The sequence below is a fragment of the Camelus dromedarius genome, chromosome 18, assembly GCF_036321535.1.
Source record: "Camelus dromedarius isolate mCamDro1 chromosome 18, mCamDro1.pat, whole genome shotgun sequence".
Lineage (NCBI taxonomy): Eukaryota > Metazoa > Chordata > Mammalia > Artiodactyla > Camelidae > Camelus > Camelus dromedarius.
In genome coordinates, this window is record NC_087453.1 from 12,322,161 (window position 1) to 12,339,765 (window position 17,605).

Sequence of the window (17,605 nt, forward strand, 5' to 3'; positions counted from 1 at the left end):
ATACCTGATAGCAGAGACCAAGTTTTTGTCAACAGACGTTTATAAGTGCATGTTGGGTGCCAGATCCTGTTAGGCTTAGGGAGAGGAAGATAAAGAAGACCTCCTTCTTGCCTTTAAAGACTTCACAATCTTTGAGAAAAACTGTAGACTGATGTGAAATAAAGTTCATATTTTATAGCAAGACAAGAAAATTTTAAACATAAAAAATTTGCTCTGCCCTTTGGCCTCCTCTCTTCCCCATACTGTGAATTGTGTATCTACATTTTGCATCAACCAAACCTCCCCCATCAGCAGAAACACCTGCTTACCATAAAGAACAACATTCTCCTAGCATCAACAAGACAACTCCTTAAAAGATAACATTTCTTCTTGATCTTACAAGGGGCCATCAAAGGCACTTAGATCTGCATTGTGTAACTGTTAATAATACATCATTTAATGTACAGTCCTCTATCTCAAAAAACTTATAGCGGGCAGAACAGTTCTGAGAGCTTTCTGAGATGCTGTTCCTGGGTTATAATCCTCAAATTATATTATGGCTCAAATAAAATTTTCCACTTCTTTTGTAGATTGGCTATTGATTAATTTTCATTGACACTGACAATCACAGTATAAGTGCTAAATTAGGAATAAAACCCAAAAGCTATAGGAGCAGAAGAGAGAGATGATGGAGGAGATGATGCTTGAGTTGATTATAGGTTGAATTGGGATTAGGCAAGAAAAAAAAGTAGAAAATAATTCCAGGAAGAGGGGCAAGCATAAGCAAAGTTTAGAAAGGAAGAGAAACAGCTTAATGTGCACTGGTAGCAACAAGCAGTTTTTAAAAATTGGAGTATTAACTGGGACACAGAGTGAAGTCAGATGAGGCTGAAGATAAGCTGAAGTTTCCCTCAGCAAAATATCACATCAATCTGTAAGTGCTTTCCTTCATAAGATGACTGTCTCTAGATGACCAGATAGCAGTTTCTAGCCTAAGTGCCTTTATACTTGCTAACTCTCTGAAAAAGCAATTGCCTAAATCTTTTCAGGTCTCAGTTCAATTATTAGTCTCTCCAAGACGCCTTCCCCATTGCCCCTTGCCTAAAAAGTACCCACGTGGTCACTTTCTATTGCATTACTGTTGTTTTCCTTATAGCAGTAATCACATTATAAGATTATCGTCTTCCTTCGCTCATGAATTAATCGCCTGTCAGTCCCCACTAGAATATAAACTCCAGGCAAGCAGGGACCTGTTCACGGTTTCATCCCCAAAGTTCTAGCACCACGGTGCCCAGCGCACTCCAGTGACCCTGGCGCGCTTCAGAAACGAACGTTCCGAACTGAGCATGCGTAGGGGGCGGGGCCTAGGGTCCCCACAGGCCCCACCCTCGCTGCGCTTAGTGGGACGTAAGTACTTGCAGCCTGTGGTTCCGCCCGGAGGCCGTTCCGCACGTCTCTGCGCCAGGAACGGAGGCGCCCCCTAGTTTACCGGCCCGGCCCCGGGATGGCCCCCAAACGCCCGGACTCTGTGGAGGAGCTCCGCGCCGCTGGCAACCAGAGCTTCCGCAACGGCCAGTTCGCTGAGGCCGCCACGCTCTACAGCCGCGCGCTGCGGGCGCTGCAGGCGCAAGGTACGACCCCAGCCCCCCGTTTCTCCGTCAGGCCTGCTTCTCCCTCCTGTCTCCCTGGACCCTAGGTACCCGGACCTCGCTCTGGCCCGGTAGGCCTGGGGCTTCCTTTCCCCACGGCCAGCTGGCCCACCAGGCCCTCCCACCACCTGCCCATTAACCCGTGGCCTCACCCCACTCCCACCCCCACCTTTGGCATTCTAGGAGAAACTTACTTGGCCTTTCTTTCCGCATTTTTTTTTATTATTGTAATATGCTTTTATTACTGGTTCTTTTTACTTAAAGACATAACAGAAACATTGCCATATTAATAGATGTTTTATCACTTTTTATATAGTGGTAAAAAGACATTAAATTTCCCATCTTAACCATTTTTAAGTGCAAAATTCGGTAGTGTTAAGTATCTTCACGTTGCTGTACAGCAAATCTCTGGAACTTTTTCATCTTGCAACACAGAAGCTCTGTACCCACTAAACTAATTTCCTCTCTCCCTCTAGCCTTTGCTGTCCAGTTTTCTGCTTTCTGTGTCAGTGAACTTGACTACTTTAGATACCTCAAATGGGTGGAATAATACAGTATTTGTCTTTTGTGACTGGATAATGTCCTTGACATTATAAGCTATGTCATAGCATGCAGCAGGATTTCATTCTTTTTAAGGCTGCATAATATTCCATTGTGTGGATATACCACATTTTCTTTTTTCATCCCTTAATGGACACTTGGATTGCTTCCATCTCTTGGCTATGATGAACATTAGCGTGCAAATATCTGAAAGATTCCTGCTTTGAATTCTTTTGAGTGTATATCCAAAAGTGGGATTGCTGGACCAGACAGTTGTGTTTTTATTTTGTGGGGAGGGGAACCTTAATGCCATTTTCTGTAATCGCAGTACCATTTTACACTCCCACCAACAGGGCGCAATGATTCCAACTTCTCAGCATCCTTACCAACACTTTATTTTCTATTCTTTTGATGGCGGCCTTCCTGATAGGGGTGTGAGCTGCCTGCTTTTTAACCATCCTATTTTACCCTGTTCTAATATTCAAGCCTCATTGTGATCCCTCCTCCTCTTCAACTTTCTGTCTTTAATTAACATTTGTTCTGCACATTTATGTAAAGAGTGTATAATACGACTAAGCAGGTCCTTTCTTTCAAGGATCATGCATGAGAGGAGGGGCACAGGTGTGGCTCTTAAGCTAGTAAAGAAGTAAACAAGAACTGGGCCGTAAGGATTAAGGCTCTGAAGAAGACAGATGTTGTGATGTGATAGATTTGACTGGGGAGTTCCTTATAAAGAGTGGGAGGTCAAGGACAACTTCTTTGAAAAAAGTGACATTTGAGGTGATATCTGAGTGGTGAGAAGAAGCCAAGTGCACAGTTTTGGGTGCTGAACATTTTAGGTGGAGGGAACTGTAGTTACAAAGGTCCCAGACAGAATTAGTGACGCGTATTTCAGGAGCCACTGGAGGGAGTAGTAAGTCTTGAGGTCATTTTCACAGACAGAACCTTATTACCTTTTTCACAGTAGTTCAAGGTGAAGACTTTGCATTTTATTTCCTGATGGGAAGCCCTTGAGAGTTTTAAACAGAGGAGTAACACGTTGTTACAGTTCTCCCAGCCTCCAGCTCATTTTGGCCGACCATATTGCCTTTTGCCCAAAGCCTCTCCAAAAATGTCTTATCCTAGAGCCCTCATTGGAACCCCTTTTCTGTAGTTCTTATTTCCCTTGCCTTCTTTCTCTTTCTCATTTCCTTGCCTACTATTTGTTGAGTATTTATCAAATATTATCCCTTTTCCATAATTACTTGTGGGTAAGATGCTTTATCAATGAGGGATCCAGAAGAGTTAAATTGCCTGTTCTAGGGTTACACAATGAAGACGTGTCGGAGGCAGGATTTGAATATGGGTCTCAGTGATTCCCAAGTCCAAAGTTTAAATCATTTTACTGGACTTCTTCCCAAATCCTCTTCAAATTCCAGTCTTTTTCTTTTGAACTTTTGCAGTTTCGAGCCACTCTTTTGCCCTGGTTTTTTTTTGCTAGAACACTTCTCTATAGGCCCACCTCCTCATCTCAACTTGTTAAAATTGCTCAGGAGTCTGAGGTATTGATATTTCTGCCTTTTTCTTTCATCCTATGCCAGCTGGTCTGGAAAAACTTGTGGCTTTTTATAGATTTATTCTGGGTCCCAAGAAGAGCTGGCCTGATGTCTTGATTTAGGAGGGGACCAGAATTTGATTCTAATCCTGCTTCTCTGTAATTTATGGGCAAGTCCCTTGATTTCTCTGGTCAGTTTTCCTGATCTTGGAAGGACAGCAGAGAGCAACCTAACACAGTGAACCCTTTCAGCAAGTCTGAAATGATATCTTCATGTGATAAGTGAGCACATGCGATCAAGGGGATTGAATGACTTGCGCAGGACCACAGGCTGGATTGCAGGGTCTGATGTCCTTTGTACTGCACCACTGCTGTTTCTGAGCAACCGTGCTCTGGCGACTTGAGATGGATCACAAGTTTTGAATACCTGCACTTTCTCCCTAAGGGCAAGGGTATATTTTACTTATCTCTGTACTTTGCTGTCTCACTCAGGGCTTGGCAAAATAAGAAAAAAAAAAGTTACTATTTTATGATGTTTGGTATTGAATGAAAGATATCATGCATCAGTTGGGTAACATGATTCTTAGTGAAAAAAGCAGGTTGCAGAAGAAGAGGCAATATGATGCCACTTAGGAAAAGCTTTAAAAATTAGAGAATGATATTGTGTCTTTCCTGTGAATACCTGTATAATAAAGGTGTACAGACACACACGAGGGTGTGACATACAACTTCAGGATTGTGCCGATCTCTGGGGGCCTGGGGAGGGAGCAGAAGGATAAGGGTGGGAATGAGTGGAGCTTTAGCCATATCAAAAATAAAAAAGATGAGAAACAAATGAAATGTCTGCTTACTTTAGTGATGGATATCAAGTATCTGTTACACTGTTTTCGACGTGTTTACGATTTTCAAAAGAGTGTGTTTTCAGTTTTTCTGGGTATATGCCTAGGAATGGAATCACTGGGTTGACACTTGATTATTTCCATTTTTTAATTTGTTTTCATTATGGCCCATGCTAGGGGATATGAAGTGGTTGAAAAAATATTTTTAAAAGTGAAAGTTGTTGTGGTGACAGTAAAGGACTTGAGCTTCTGAGATTCCTGAGGATAAGGACTGCCTTCAGGGAGATGTTTGATAATTCTCCTGCCCACGGGATAACTTGAGTCTTTCCCCTGATTAAGTTCTCCACAGTCCTGCCAGACCCAGAGAACTTTTCCCTGCAACACTTGTTCAGTCCATTTATCATAGCATTTATCATGTTTTCTTCTCTTTTTTTTCTATATTGGGTTTACATGCTTCTTGTAGTAAAACTAACACACACACAGACACACACGCCAAGTAGTTAACAGCATGGATTTCTTTGAGGCAGAAGCCAGCTGTTTCATTTTGATCTTTTGCCTGGTACCAAGTTCAGTGCTGGAGTAATTGAATGAGCAGATGCTTGGATCCTTGGGAATGACAGGAAGCTCGCTCCTGTGACAAACTTGCCAGTCCATCAGACCAACGAGCCTGATCGGGTTACAGTCATCTCTGCTGCCTTTACTAAAGCCCAGAGAGCTCAGGGTGTGAAATGCACCCCTGATGTCCTGAGGCATCCATTTCCCAGCCTGATAATCACACCCTTTCTGCTCCTGGGCAGGTTCTTTGGACCCAGAAAAAGAAAGTGTTCTCTACTCCAACCGGGCAGCATGCCACTTGAAGGACGGGAACTGCACAGACTGCATCAAAGACTGTACTTCGTGAGTGGGCAGGGCTTACCTGGGGTGCCTGGAGGCTCGGAAGAGGGGGCTGGGCTTATCTGGCCATTTTCTTTGGGCTGGTCCCACCCATTACATCTGTGATAGATATCAGGATGTATCACTGAGTGTCACCAGCTCACTGAGAATAGAAAGCTCTCCTTGGCCCTTGTGGCCCCTGACTTATGTCTTTGGAGTCTCAGCTCTGCTGCTGAAAGGGAGTAGGGTGGGCAGTTAGAGGTAGGCCTTAAAGTCTCTGTGAGATTTGGGACCTGGGGATGAGGTGGATTTGCAGACTAGTGACTAGCTTGTTCAGGTGTTTTCTGGGGTTGATGTGTATGAGAGAGGAAGAGGGGGAGGAAGGGAGAGAAAGAGGGATAGAGGTTAATAGCCTCGAAAGAAGCAAGGAGAGGGGAGAAGATGGTATCCATCAATGACCAGATGAAGAGGACGTTAAACAATTCTTCATACTTCTTTCTTCTTCAAGCCAGTCTGATATTGCCTCCTTTGATTGTTGCTAAACTAGCACACATACCTTAATGTGTTCTCATATCTGACCCCCTGTGACACTGCCTTAGAGTCATGCCCTGGTGGGAGACCGGAGAGGAGGGGAGAGGTGTGCACGCTTGTGGAGCCTGTGCTCGGTTGCTTTGTCTCAGGCCCTGTGTAGGTTTCCTTCTTGGAGTGCTCATGACCATTCTGTGGGGGGTAAGTTTCCCATCCTTCCCAGCCTTGAACTGGGTTGTAGAAGATTGAGGCGATAAAGTGATTTGCCTGGGGTCACATGATTAGTGACAGAGGTGAAATTCAAACAGCCGTCCCTCTGACTCCAAAGCCTCTTTTTTTTTATCCTGACCCGGCCGCACTCTGTAAAAACATAGAACCATGAAAGCTACAAGACACTTATTCTTGACTTCGGAGGGATCGCAGCTGTGAAAATTGGTGCATGTGCACACACATTTCACAATAGTACAGCGTCTCTGTCCTCTTTCCCTTCTCCGCTTCAGTCTGAGTTGAAAAGTCCCTCTTCTAAGATTTGACATTCTTAGCAGTGTCTCTTCGCCAGAAGTGACCTCCCATGTACTGAATGCTACAGATGACCCTGCCTGGAAGATGCTGCGAGGGGAGCCCTGGTGACTCACCAGGCAGATGACATTTCTGCCTCCTGTCCTAGAGCGCTGGCCTTGGTTCCCTTCAGCATGAAGCCCCTGCTGCGGCGAGCGTCGGCCTATGAGGCCCTGGAGAAGTACTCCCTGGCCTATGTTGACTACATGACGGTGCTGCAGATTAATGACAGTGTGACATCGGCCTTGGAAGGCAGCAGCAGGTGAGCCCAAGTCCCCGCGGGCAGTCTCTTTGGGACGTCCTGTCGTCCCTGATTGACTTGGAACATTGCTTTGGTCGTCCTCTGGGGGCATCCCTTTGGGCCAGGCTTAGAAATTCCTAGTGGTCACGCAGAGAAAGTGTGGGAGGAGAATCTGCTGTCTTATTTGGCAGGTTTTTAAGGGGTCAGAAGATGACCCCTTAACTTTGAAGTTGCCGTCGTGTGACCAAGCGCAGGCCAGACAAGGAGGGAGCATCGTGGTGGCTGACCTGAGAAGACTTTACGGGTGGCAGGCTCCGGTGCCTTTCCTGCTGTGCGTCTGAATGATATAAAGAGATGGTTCAAACCAGGGAAGATAACTCTGGCTCTCCTACACCTCCTTTGGGCTTTTAAAAGGAGGAGTATCTTCTTGACCCAGCTGGAAACCTCTCTGTAATCCTCCCTGCCTTTCCAGAATGACCAGAGCTCTCATGGACTCATTCGGGCCCGAGTGGCGCCTGAAGCTGCCCTCTATCCCCTTGGTGCCTGTTTCAGTTCAGAAGAGGTGGGAGTGTTTGCCTTCGGAAAACCACAAAGAGACAGCTGAAAGCAAGTCCAAAGAAACCACAGCTGCAAAGAGCAGAGGTAAGCTGTGACTTCCTGCCCAAAGAGACGTGCAGTCTCTCCATAGCCACTTTCTTTAGAGTAATCCTGTAAAAACTGGCCTCATTTAAGAAGAGTTATTTTTAAAATCTTGTGAACAAAGTGAAAAACAAAACAAAAAAGCCTTAACCTCTTAAGAGACTGTCTGCTCAGCTCTAACAGGTCATGAGAACGCCTCCCGCACAGGTGTAAGGATTAGGGGACGTGAGGCATGGTGAGCGCCCACCCTGGCACACAGGTGGAGGCTGTTAGTTCCTGTCTCATTCCTCTGGCAGCACTTGGGATGTATCGTTTAGGATGTTTTTGGTTGCAAGAACAGAAAACTCCATGTGGTGAAATGAAAGAGAACCTATTGGCTCGTGTTGAAGAGTTCAGGTCCAGGCAAGGTGTGCTCCCGCAGCTCCCTGCCTCATGGGACCCTGACTCCGTTGCTCTGCACATCTCCGCTCTCCGCTCCGGGGTGTGTCGGCTTTGTCTCCGGGCAGCCTTCCCTCCTGAGAAGTGCAGCAGCTGTGGCGGTTCCCGGCCTCGCGCCCGTGTGCCATGCATGCCTCGTGACCTAGAGGGAGAGGAAAAGGGCTTTTTTCTGATAGGTCCCTGAGAAAGATAGTGTCTCCCCAAAATCCCTAGCTCATCTTATTCTGGCCTCTGTGGTCACAGGCCACTCCCTAAACCAGTCACTGTGATCGGAGCCTGAGATCTTGTGATTAGCTCAGCCCTCAGCCGTCTGCTCCACTGAAGTATCTACCGTAGCTCGAGGGTGACGCTTCCCCAGGAACACGCACTGCATGCGTCCCTGGAAGAGGATGAACAAGAGAAGGGAGAGCAAAGCCAGGGGGCCCAAAACAGGAGACCGTCCACCTAGGCTGTAAAACAGAGGCCACTCCTCAGGTACAGGCTTCTAGAAACTCTCACAGTGCTCCCGGGGGCTTCTCCCAGCCCAGCAGGCTAGGTATTGAGGGTAGGAGGTACAGAGGGGTCGGGGCTGGAGCCTTGCCACGGGTGTATGGGCGGGGTGGGAGTCACTCCCCTTCCCAGGGGGAAGCCTGTCTGGCCGTGGGGAGCCTTCCCTCTGATCTGTGGGAGCCTGGCAAGTGTTCCCCACTCCTCCCTAGCGTGAGACGGTGGGGCACTAGTGAACTAGCCGGCTTCGGTGCACCTACCATTTATTTCATTCTTTCAGAGTCGCAGCCACGTGTGTCCCAGGCTCTGTACTAAGCGGTGTGGCACAGAGCGGCCCACAGGGAGCTCTCAGTCCAGTGAGAGACTGAGACACGTAAACAGTGATTTAAAACAGGAGGGAGAGCACGTGCGCTAGGGGCTTCAGTGTTTGAGGGGTTCAGACTGGGAACTGATATCAGTGTGCTTGGGGGAGTAGAGGAAAGGTTCGTGGAAAAGGTGGCAGTGGAGGTGACAAGTGAAGCTGGACCTTAAAGAGTGAGTTCTTCAGGTGAGAGGAAAGGGGACTTTTGGCAGAAACAGTAGAAGGAGTTAGAGGATGAAGTGCAGGGTATCGCTGGTGGCCAGTGGCGTGGGGCATGTTTCAGCCCACTGGCTCTGCTTCTAGAGAAACTCATACGCATGTGCACAGGGAGACGTGTACAGGGATGTTGAGAGCAGAGTGTTGGTAAGAGCAAAAAGCAAAAATCTGTAAACAGGAGAACGGATAAATCTGCTGCATCGCAGCAGTGAGAATGAAGGAGCTACAGGTGTGTGCACCCTCATGGGTGACTCTCAGGAATAGAAACTCGAGTGAAAAGAAAACCAAGTCATAGCAGACTACACAGAATTATGTGTTCCTTTATTTGAAATTAAGAAGCAAAGTAAACAGTAAGTGGTTTCTAGATACTATCATATGTAGTTTAAAAAAAAAAGAGGATGGGGAGGGAGCACAGAATTGGGGATAATGGCTTCCTCCAAGGGTGGATTGATTAGGGAGGGGCTCACAGGGCTTCAAAGGTCTTAGTAAATGTTCTGTTTCTTAACATGAGGGGAGAGTTCAAGGATATTAGTTCTATTCCTAAAACCTTACCCTTGTCATAAATATTCAGTATTTTATAAAGATAGTTTTTAAAAATTGAAAACGTGAGTGATACAGGGGCTGGGGCTAGAATGATTAATCGGGGCCTCGCAGTGAAGGGCCCTGAGGCCAGGTGCAGGGGCTTGAAGTTCACCTTGTCCTGCTCTCCTGAAGGCGGGGGCAGAGCTGCAGGTGTCAGGTGCGGGAGGGCACCCAAAGTCTCAGACCAAAACGGCTGAGGAGTAGCGGACTCCTCTGCCCTTTTCTGAAAGCCTGGAAGCTACACCCTTTCTTTACCAGATGTTTGTTTATTTAAATGTTTATTCTCCTGCTTTAAATTTATAGGGAGCTCTGCACTTTCTCGAGTAGTCTCAGATTTCACCCTGACAGTAGCCCTGTGTGGAATAGGTATTGCCCCCACTGTATAGGTGTGAGGAGGTTGAGGTCCAAAGGAGCTAGGTAGGTTACACAAGATTTCCAGCTACTGAGTGGCAGTGCCAAGGCCAGAACCTGGGTTACTTTTTACCGTGTATATATGAGTGTGTGTGTGCGTGCGTGCGTGTGTGTATGTGTGTGTATGTTTATATCAGGAGTCTGTGTGTGTGTAAATATGTTTATATCAGAGTCCCCGGTCTCTTCTGAATGAAAACCTGTGTTTAATTTCACAGAAGCCATTGATTGGAGTAATCATTACTCAGGAAGGATGCTTTACGCAGAGCAGAAAACCTCTGGGGACAGAGGGTTGTAGACAGCTTAGAACAGTGTCCAAGAGCTCTTGATCTCAGCTGGGCACCTGCTCCATGGTTTTTTCCTCTTCTGAATTTGTATCTAGTGCCTTCTGCTGGGGATGTGGAGAGAGCCAAAGTTCTGAAGGAGGAAGGCAATGAGCTTGTAAAGAAGGGGAACCATAAGCAAGCAATTGAGAAGTACAGTGAGAGCCTCTGGTTTAGTAACTTGGAATCCGCCACGTACAGCAACAGGTACCTTCCACACGGCTGGCCTGGGGGATTTCAGGACACCGGATATTCTTCCATAGTCTTCTCTGAGACTGTGACGGGCTCTGCATCCCAGCGTTTAGTCAGTACAGGCACACCTCGGAGATATTGTGGGCTCAGTTCCAGGCCACCGCGGTAAAGCAAATACCACAGTGAAGCAAGTCACATGAGTTGTTTGGTTTCCTCATGTATATAAAAGCTATGTTTACACTATACTGCAGTCTGTTAAATGTGCAATAGCATTATGTCTTAAAAAACAACGTACATACCTTAATTTAAAAATACTTTATTGCTAAAAATAGCCAACTATTGTGTGAGCAGCAAGTTGTAGTAGTAACATCACAGATCGCTGATCACAGATCACCATAAGTATAATAATGAAAAAGTTTGAAATATTGTGAGAATTAGCAAAATGTGAAACAGATACAAAGTGAACAAATGCTGTTGGAATAATGGCACCAGTTGACTTGCTCGACACAGGGTTACCATAAACCTTCCAATTTTGGTATCTTCAGCATATTGGTGAAGCACAGTAAAACAAAGCATGCCTGTATGTTACAGCTCAAAATGCACGTTTACGCTTGTTTCGGTCACCATGAGATGGGCGCTGCCAGTGGCGTTCACTTTCTCAAAGAGGTAGAAACTGAGGGATGCCCACGGGGAGCCAGGGCTCGTTAGCCCCCACCCTCCAAATTTTCATTAACCACTCAGATAAGCACAGGATGTTAGTAAAAGCTGTGGATTTACTATGGAAACACAACCTCAACACAAGTGTCAAAGCCTTTGCACCTTCCCTGACTCACCCCACGGCTTCTCCAAGACCCTCTGGTTAGATATTTTGGACTGGCTGTCTGGGAGCACCAGGGCAGAGCCCAGGGTATAAAGTAACTGTTGCCTGACGTGAGCAAGAGACAGGGGACCAGTCTAGCCTGAGAGGTTGGACTTGAGGGGCTATAAAAGTGCCTGTGCCCTGAGCTGCCGTCAGTGGTCAGTGATTCTTACCACTGACAGTGAGGCCTGGGACTGCAGGCACCGCCCTTTTATTGCGTGGGAGTCATTGCCCTGCATCAGTGCTCAAAGGTATTGGTAGTACGTGCTCTTCCTGTTTTAAAGTCGGGAAAACCAAGGCTCAGAGCACGAAGGGCTTTGCCTCAACCCACCCAGCCAGTAAATGGCAGAGACAGAATTGGAACCTGGCTCCAGTGAGGTCCGTTAATTTTATTGTCAGAAGCTTGCAACATTCAGCAAGGGACCAGATCTGACCTGAACATTTCTTATAAAACATTTATGAATAAATTTTGTCTTTTCCTCCTTCCCAACCAACATACACATGTTATTCTTTAGTTCAAAAAATCTTGGATCTCCTGTAGGCTCACCATTCCTTATCCAAAACTCAGGATAAAATGTGTTTCAGATTTTGGTACAGTACAGTGGTCCTTAGACTGAGTCATGTAATGCTCCGGTAGGGTCTGGGGCAGCTTGCTGAAGTTAATTGTTAGTATTCCTCCAGGGAAACTCCACATTCACGTGGGGTGGTTTAAAGAAAGACTAAGCAGCCTCATCTAAGAGCAGGTCAGGTTTTGCTGCCAAATGAGCTGCAAAGGGAACTTTTAGTTTTAAAGCTTGAATTTTGGAATTTGGACCATTTTGATTTTACTGACTGTTGAACCCAGGGGTCCTCCTCCAGGCTAACTTGGGAGAAAGGACTGCAGCCTGTTTGTTCCATGTTTGTGCAGCAGCATCTTCCAGCTCCTTTTCCTGGGGGCTCTCTGGCCGGGCTTACCTCATACTGCTAGAGACCCCTAGTAACCCATTTTCCTGGGTTTTTACCACACTCAGGACAGTGTCTTGTTCAGATACTGGTTTTCATGTAGATGTGTCTGTGCCACATTGTTTCGTTACTATTACTTTGTAATATCTTGTAGGACTGGTCATTTCCTTACTCTTAATCAGAGCATCCCTGGCTGTTTTCCCAGGTTTGTTCTTCTAGCCAAATCTTAGTCTCACTTTGACAAATTCCAAGCCATATCTTGGGCTTTTGGTTGTAATTACATTGCTTTTATAAATTTAATTTAGGAGACTGATAGCTTTATACATAACTGAATTTTCTATCCATTGTGGCTGAAATTACACCACGTCCTGGATGCCATTTTAGTGCTCCACTTCGTGCGTACGCACCTGCATGGACCAGTGCATCACGTCAGGCTTTGTGCAGTTGATACCTGAGCAGACATCACCACTCAGGTCCTTGGCACCTACAGTTTGTCAGGCCCCGAATGGGCCTCCAGAAGGGTCTCAGTTAATACTTACAACAGATCTTCAGGTTAGGTCGTGGTCCCATTTTACCTAAGACAAAACAGGTTCAGAGTTAGTGATCATAAAGTTAAACAGCTGATACCTGGGAGGGCTGGGATTTGAGTCGGGTCTTTATGACTCCAAAGCTCGGGCTTCTTTTCACTCACTCGTGTTACCTCCCAGACTCCTTTATAATGACAGCCCTTCTGACTGGATACAAAATCCAGTTCTGTTTACCAGAAACCAAGGCTGTTTATTTTATAGGCCAAACCTATGCATTTTCAACATCATAAATATAATCTTTAGAACGCGTATGTAATCATTTTCTTAACGACATTTATATTCTGAAGTCACCAAATAGCACGTAGTGCTTATACTGTGCTTCCTCCACTTCCCAGAGACTCAGCTAATTCTTTAAGTTGTCAGAGCCCCCTGGGGGAACACTTCAGTTTCCTTAGACTTCCATGTTCAGATTTAAATCAGGGACTACTATTCTAAAACTTAGTGGCTTACAGCAGCCATTCTGTTTCACTCCTGATTTGTGAGCCAGGAATTCAGAAAGGGCAGTCCTTACTGAGGGTCTCCTTCAGGAGCTACCATAAGATGGTAGCTGGGGCTGGAGTCATCACAGGGCTTGCCTTGCATATCTGGTACCACGGCTGGGATGGCGGAAGTGGCTGAGGAATGGAACTGATGGAGCGAGCTGGAACCTTCTTCTTCTCTCCTGACAGCCTTTACACATGTGCTGGCTTGAGCTTCTTCACAGCATGGTGGCCTCGGGGTAGTTGGCTTCTGATGTGGCAGCTAAAGGCTCCGAGAGCAAGTGTTCCCAGAGACCAGGGCAGAAGCTCCAGGACCTCTGTGACCCAGGCTTGGCACTCACACTGGGTCCTTTCCTCTATACTCTGCTGGTCAGAGCAGTCATGGGACCTGCCTAAATTCAAGGAGAGGGAACAGAGGACCCCTTCCATGGGAAGAGTGCCACAGAATTTGTGCCCACTTTTAAATTGATACAAGGGGAAGCTTTTTCTAATTTATAAATTCCATGCACTCTTATTAAAAATAACTACATTTTTTCTTAATTCTTGGTCTTAATTCCCTAGTTTATCAGAAAAAAATAATAGCAGAAGAGGATTTAGTGTATGATAAAGTGGGGGAAAAGGATTATCCAGTGAATGGTGTCAGGTTGGCTGGAAAGAAACCTGAATCCCTACCCTCACTCCTTATTTTAAAATAAATTCTAAGGGATCACTTTAAGTTTCAAATGTAAAAAGTAAAACCATTAAGTTCTAGAATGCTGTGTGGGTTAATTAGCTTGCAGTGGGGAAAGTATTACATGTGGTGGTGGTGGACAGAGGACCCACTGAAGTCATTCAAGGGGAAGGTGGATAAATTTTATTTCATAAGATTACAGAAACCTTATGTAAAGATAAGATGTTCAGCTTTACCCATACTTAAAGCAGCTACATTAAAACAGACACTGTTTTCTTTCATATTGGCAGAAGTTAAAGGTTGAGTCCCAGGCTTGGTGTAGTTGCAGGAAAACAGGCTCAGTCAGTAACTGTCCTAAACACACTTGCCCCTTGAACAAGGCAGCTGTTAGGGGCGCTGACCCTCTGCACAGTCAGAAAGTCTCTAGTTTCCGGTCGGCCTGGCCTTCCACATCTGCACTTCTACCACATCCGCGGATTCCACCAAGTGCAGATCGTGTAGTACTGTAGTAGTATTGAAAAAAAGTTGCCTGTGCAATTCAAACCCATGTTGCTGAAGAGTCAGCTGCTCTTTTGGAGAGCATTTTGGTAATAATCAAAGTTTTAAATGCATGTATCTTTTGACCCAGCAGTGCCTTCTAATAGGCATCTAAGATTGATGCACAAGGATGATCATGGTAGCATCATTTATAAACTGCAAGCAATAAAAAAATCTACTTATAAGGAATTAATAAATTATGGTGCATACAAGTGAATACTCCGCACCTGTTGAAAACAGCGAGGTGAAATGGATGACTGATTTGTTTTTAGTGACTATCTTTTGGAAAAAGGACTAAAATTGAATGAGAAAGATACACATACATACCTTTCCCCTACTGATGCAGAATATGAAAAGTTTCAAAATACAAGTTAAAAGAATTATACATTGGACATCTGTATAGCTCCCAATTAAATTCATCAACATTGTTATGAGATCAACTGTACCTCATCTTTAAAAAGTATTATATTTGCTTTCTCATCATAGCCGTCTATTGATCCATCAGATCACCTTTGATGCATTTCAGAGTAAGTTGTAGACATCCTTACATTTCACCCCAACACGTCAGCATGCATCTAATTAACTAGAGTCTAGCATTTGTGTTTTTTTCTTAAGGTAAATGTATGTACATTTTTTTTAATCAAGGGGAAGGTTTCAGGAAGCTGCTTTTTGCTTGAAAAGAGTATAGTGTAGGAGTGTGAGGCAGACAGAAGGATAGCGCTGAACATGGTCAGGATCTCGAACCATTCTAACCTGGCTTGAGCCCCAGGTCTGCCCCTCGTTGGTGGTATGTTGGCAAGTCCCTCCGCCCTTCTGAGCCAGCAGTCCCTGTCTGTCAGAGGGATCAGGCGGTTGTGAGGGTTGGAGAAGGTGTGAAGTAACCAGCACAGTAGGTGTTGGAGATCACTCCTCAGACTGCTTCGTGGTTGGTGGGCGGCCCCGAGGCCGAGGGCGCCCTGGAACCTCTGCCCCATCTTTCCCCTCAGAGCGCTGTGCCATTTGGTGCTGAAGCAGTACAAGGAGGCAGTGCAGGACTGCACGGAAGCCCTCAAGCTGGACGGAAAGAACGTGAAGGCGTTTTACAGACGGGCTCAAGCCTACAAGGCACTCAAGGTAAAAAGACCCCGACTGGAGGCACCAGCAGAGCCACAGACAGTGGTGCCTGCAGTGCCACTTCCAGAGCCAGGTCAAGGTGAGGGGCACCTGCCGCGTCCCTTCTTGTCCAGGGGCCCCAGGTACTCAGGGCAGGTCTCCAAGCTGGGGTGTGAAAACCCTGTGCCACGTCAGCAGCTATGCCCATGCCTTTTGGTCTGCCTCGGCCAGGGCTCCAGCCTCACACCCTCTCTCTCTTCTTAGGACTATAAATCCAGCTTCGCAGACATCAACAGCCTCCTGCAAATTGAGCCCAGGAATGGCCCTGCACAGAAATTGCGGCAGGAAGTTAACCGGAGCTTAAAGTAAAAACCCAGAGGGGCAGCAGGACACCTCTGCCTGACCTCCTTCCTCTGTGCCTGCTCCAGGACCCAGCGTGCACCCTCCTTGGCCCCTCAGAGGTGATGGCCTCCCACCCCTTAAGAGGCTCTGCTTGTTCAGATTAAGGTCAGTGTAGTCACAAACCAGATGTTCTATTGGAAAGGTCTCCCTTTTCTGCACTCCTCTCTGCTGCAGACAGCTCGCGGGTCACACGGGTCCTTGTCAGCAGAGCCCTTGATTCTTTCTGTCTCTGCCCAGCATGCTCCCCGAGTGCTGCCCTTCGAGCATCACCAGGCCCCCTCACCATGGTCCATCTGAGCAGCCTGAGCTGGAGTAAGGGGCAGGGCAGTTACAGACCCTGGCCCACCTCTACCCAAAGCAGCCTGTTGAGCTGGTTCTCCAGGGCTGCTGCTCTTGGCACAGTGCCCCGTGTGCTGAGCCCCAGTGCCTTTTGGCCAAGCCCTCCTTTGATAGGGATGCAGACCCTGCCTCTTGGCTGGCGTTGTCTGGGGCTGTGTGCTGCCGCTGCCTGCATGGAGGTGCCTGAGCTGTTTCAAGAGCCCAGAGGTGAGGCTGCTGCTTCTGAAGGTGGGATGGGGAGAAAGGCCTCCTTGAAGTTAGTGTCCCTCCGTTCCCTGCAGGGACTTGCCTTTTGGCCCCTCTGGGCTTGTTCATTCTTTGTAATATGTTGAAGTTAATTTGAACTGAACTGACTGATTTTGTTGAACTGCGTGTTTAAGCTGTTGCATCAAACGTCTTCTACATAAATGTCTGTTGAACTTTTATGCTTTTTCAACTTTGGTTCATTTTGGAACTTTGCAGTAATTTTTTAAAAAACTGCTTATTGAGCATTCACTCATTCTTTGAACAAGTTTACTGGAATGTCTGCGTGGGTCAGGCCCTGTGTATAGCGCTGGGGAGACAGCAGGGGACAGGTACACGGCCTCTGCTTTGGGGGGGCCAACGGTCCAGTGGGGCATCAGAGGTTCATCACACGAGTGAAACTGCAGTGACTTACATGTTTTAAAGGAGGGGTCACTCAACACTTTCCCTAAGTAGGGAGGTGTCTCTGTGGAGAAAAAGGGGTCCCTGACGCAGTGAAGTCTGAACTGAGTTCTGCTGTAGGGGGGCCAGCAGCTGAAGACGGGAGCGAGGAGCAATCTAAGCAGACAGAGCAGCATTTGCGAAGGCCCTTGTGGGAGGCCTGGGACCAGGAAGTGCGGCTCAACCTCACAGAAGGCGGTGGGGGTTAAGGCTTGAGGATCTGGGCAGAACAAAGGGCCACCTCCCCTTCCTGGGTTGTGTCCTGGGTTAAACTGTCTTCTCCTTAATGGAGTAGAGGTTTGACCACTCCATAAAGCAGAGCAAACAAGGTTTTTATTGTCCCTCTGCTGCCCCGTCATATTCGGTGCTGCGCAAGTCAGCTGTTAGCACGAAGCTTCCGCCCTGTCTGAGGGCCGGGTCTCTGCCCTCTGACAATCAGGCCTCCATCCTGAAGTGGACTTTAGAGTCACAGAAACTCCGTGGGCCTGGCCTGGGGACCTTTTCACAGCAGGGAGCTGCATGCCTTTTCTTGCTGCGTCCTAAGCAGGTGTGACTCTTACCTGATTTGAGGCAGGTTTAGAGGTGGCACTTCGTCACAACTGACTACCTTTCTCTTCACGAGGTCCAT

The 17,605-nt window shown here is 46.8% G+C and overlaps 1 protein-coding gene across 1 annotated transcript; it reads left to right on the forward strand.

The window, feature by feature from the left end:
• The first annotated feature begins 1,368 nt into the window (after positions 1-1,368).
• TOMM34 (translocase of outer mitochondrial membrane 34) lies at positions 1,369-16,718 on the forward strand. Its single transcript, XM_010978574.3, has 7 exons — positions 1,369-1,610; positions 5,339-5,438; positions 6,610-6,762; positions 7,214-7,383; positions 10,254-10,401; positions 15,447-15,573; positions 15,817-16,718. Exons 1-7 carry the CDS (start codon positions 1,484-1,486, stop codon positions 15,919-15,921), a joined length of 930 nt encoding a protein of 309 aa, XP_010976876.1. The 5' UTR covers positions 1,369-1,483; the 3' UTR covers positions 15,922-16,718.
• The last annotated feature ends 887 nt before the right edge of the window (positions 16,719-17,605 follow it).

What these genes read in the sequence shown, in the direction of transcription:
- TOMM34 (XM_010978574.3), top strand. Translation starts at nt 1,484, where the DNA reads ATGGCCCCCAAACGCCCGGACTCTGTGGAGGAGCTCCGCGCCGCTGGC. An exon ending in TGCATCAAAGACTGTACTTC is followed by an intron (nt 5,439 to 6,609) that starts GTGAGTGGGCAG and finishes CTCCTGTCCTAG; the next exon opens with AGCGCTGGCCTTGGTTCCCT. An exon ending in GCCTTGGAAGGCAGCAGCAG is followed by an intron (nt 6,763 to 7,213) that starts GTGAGCCCAAGT and finishes CTGCCTTTCCAG; the next exon opens with AATGACCAGAGCTCTCATGG.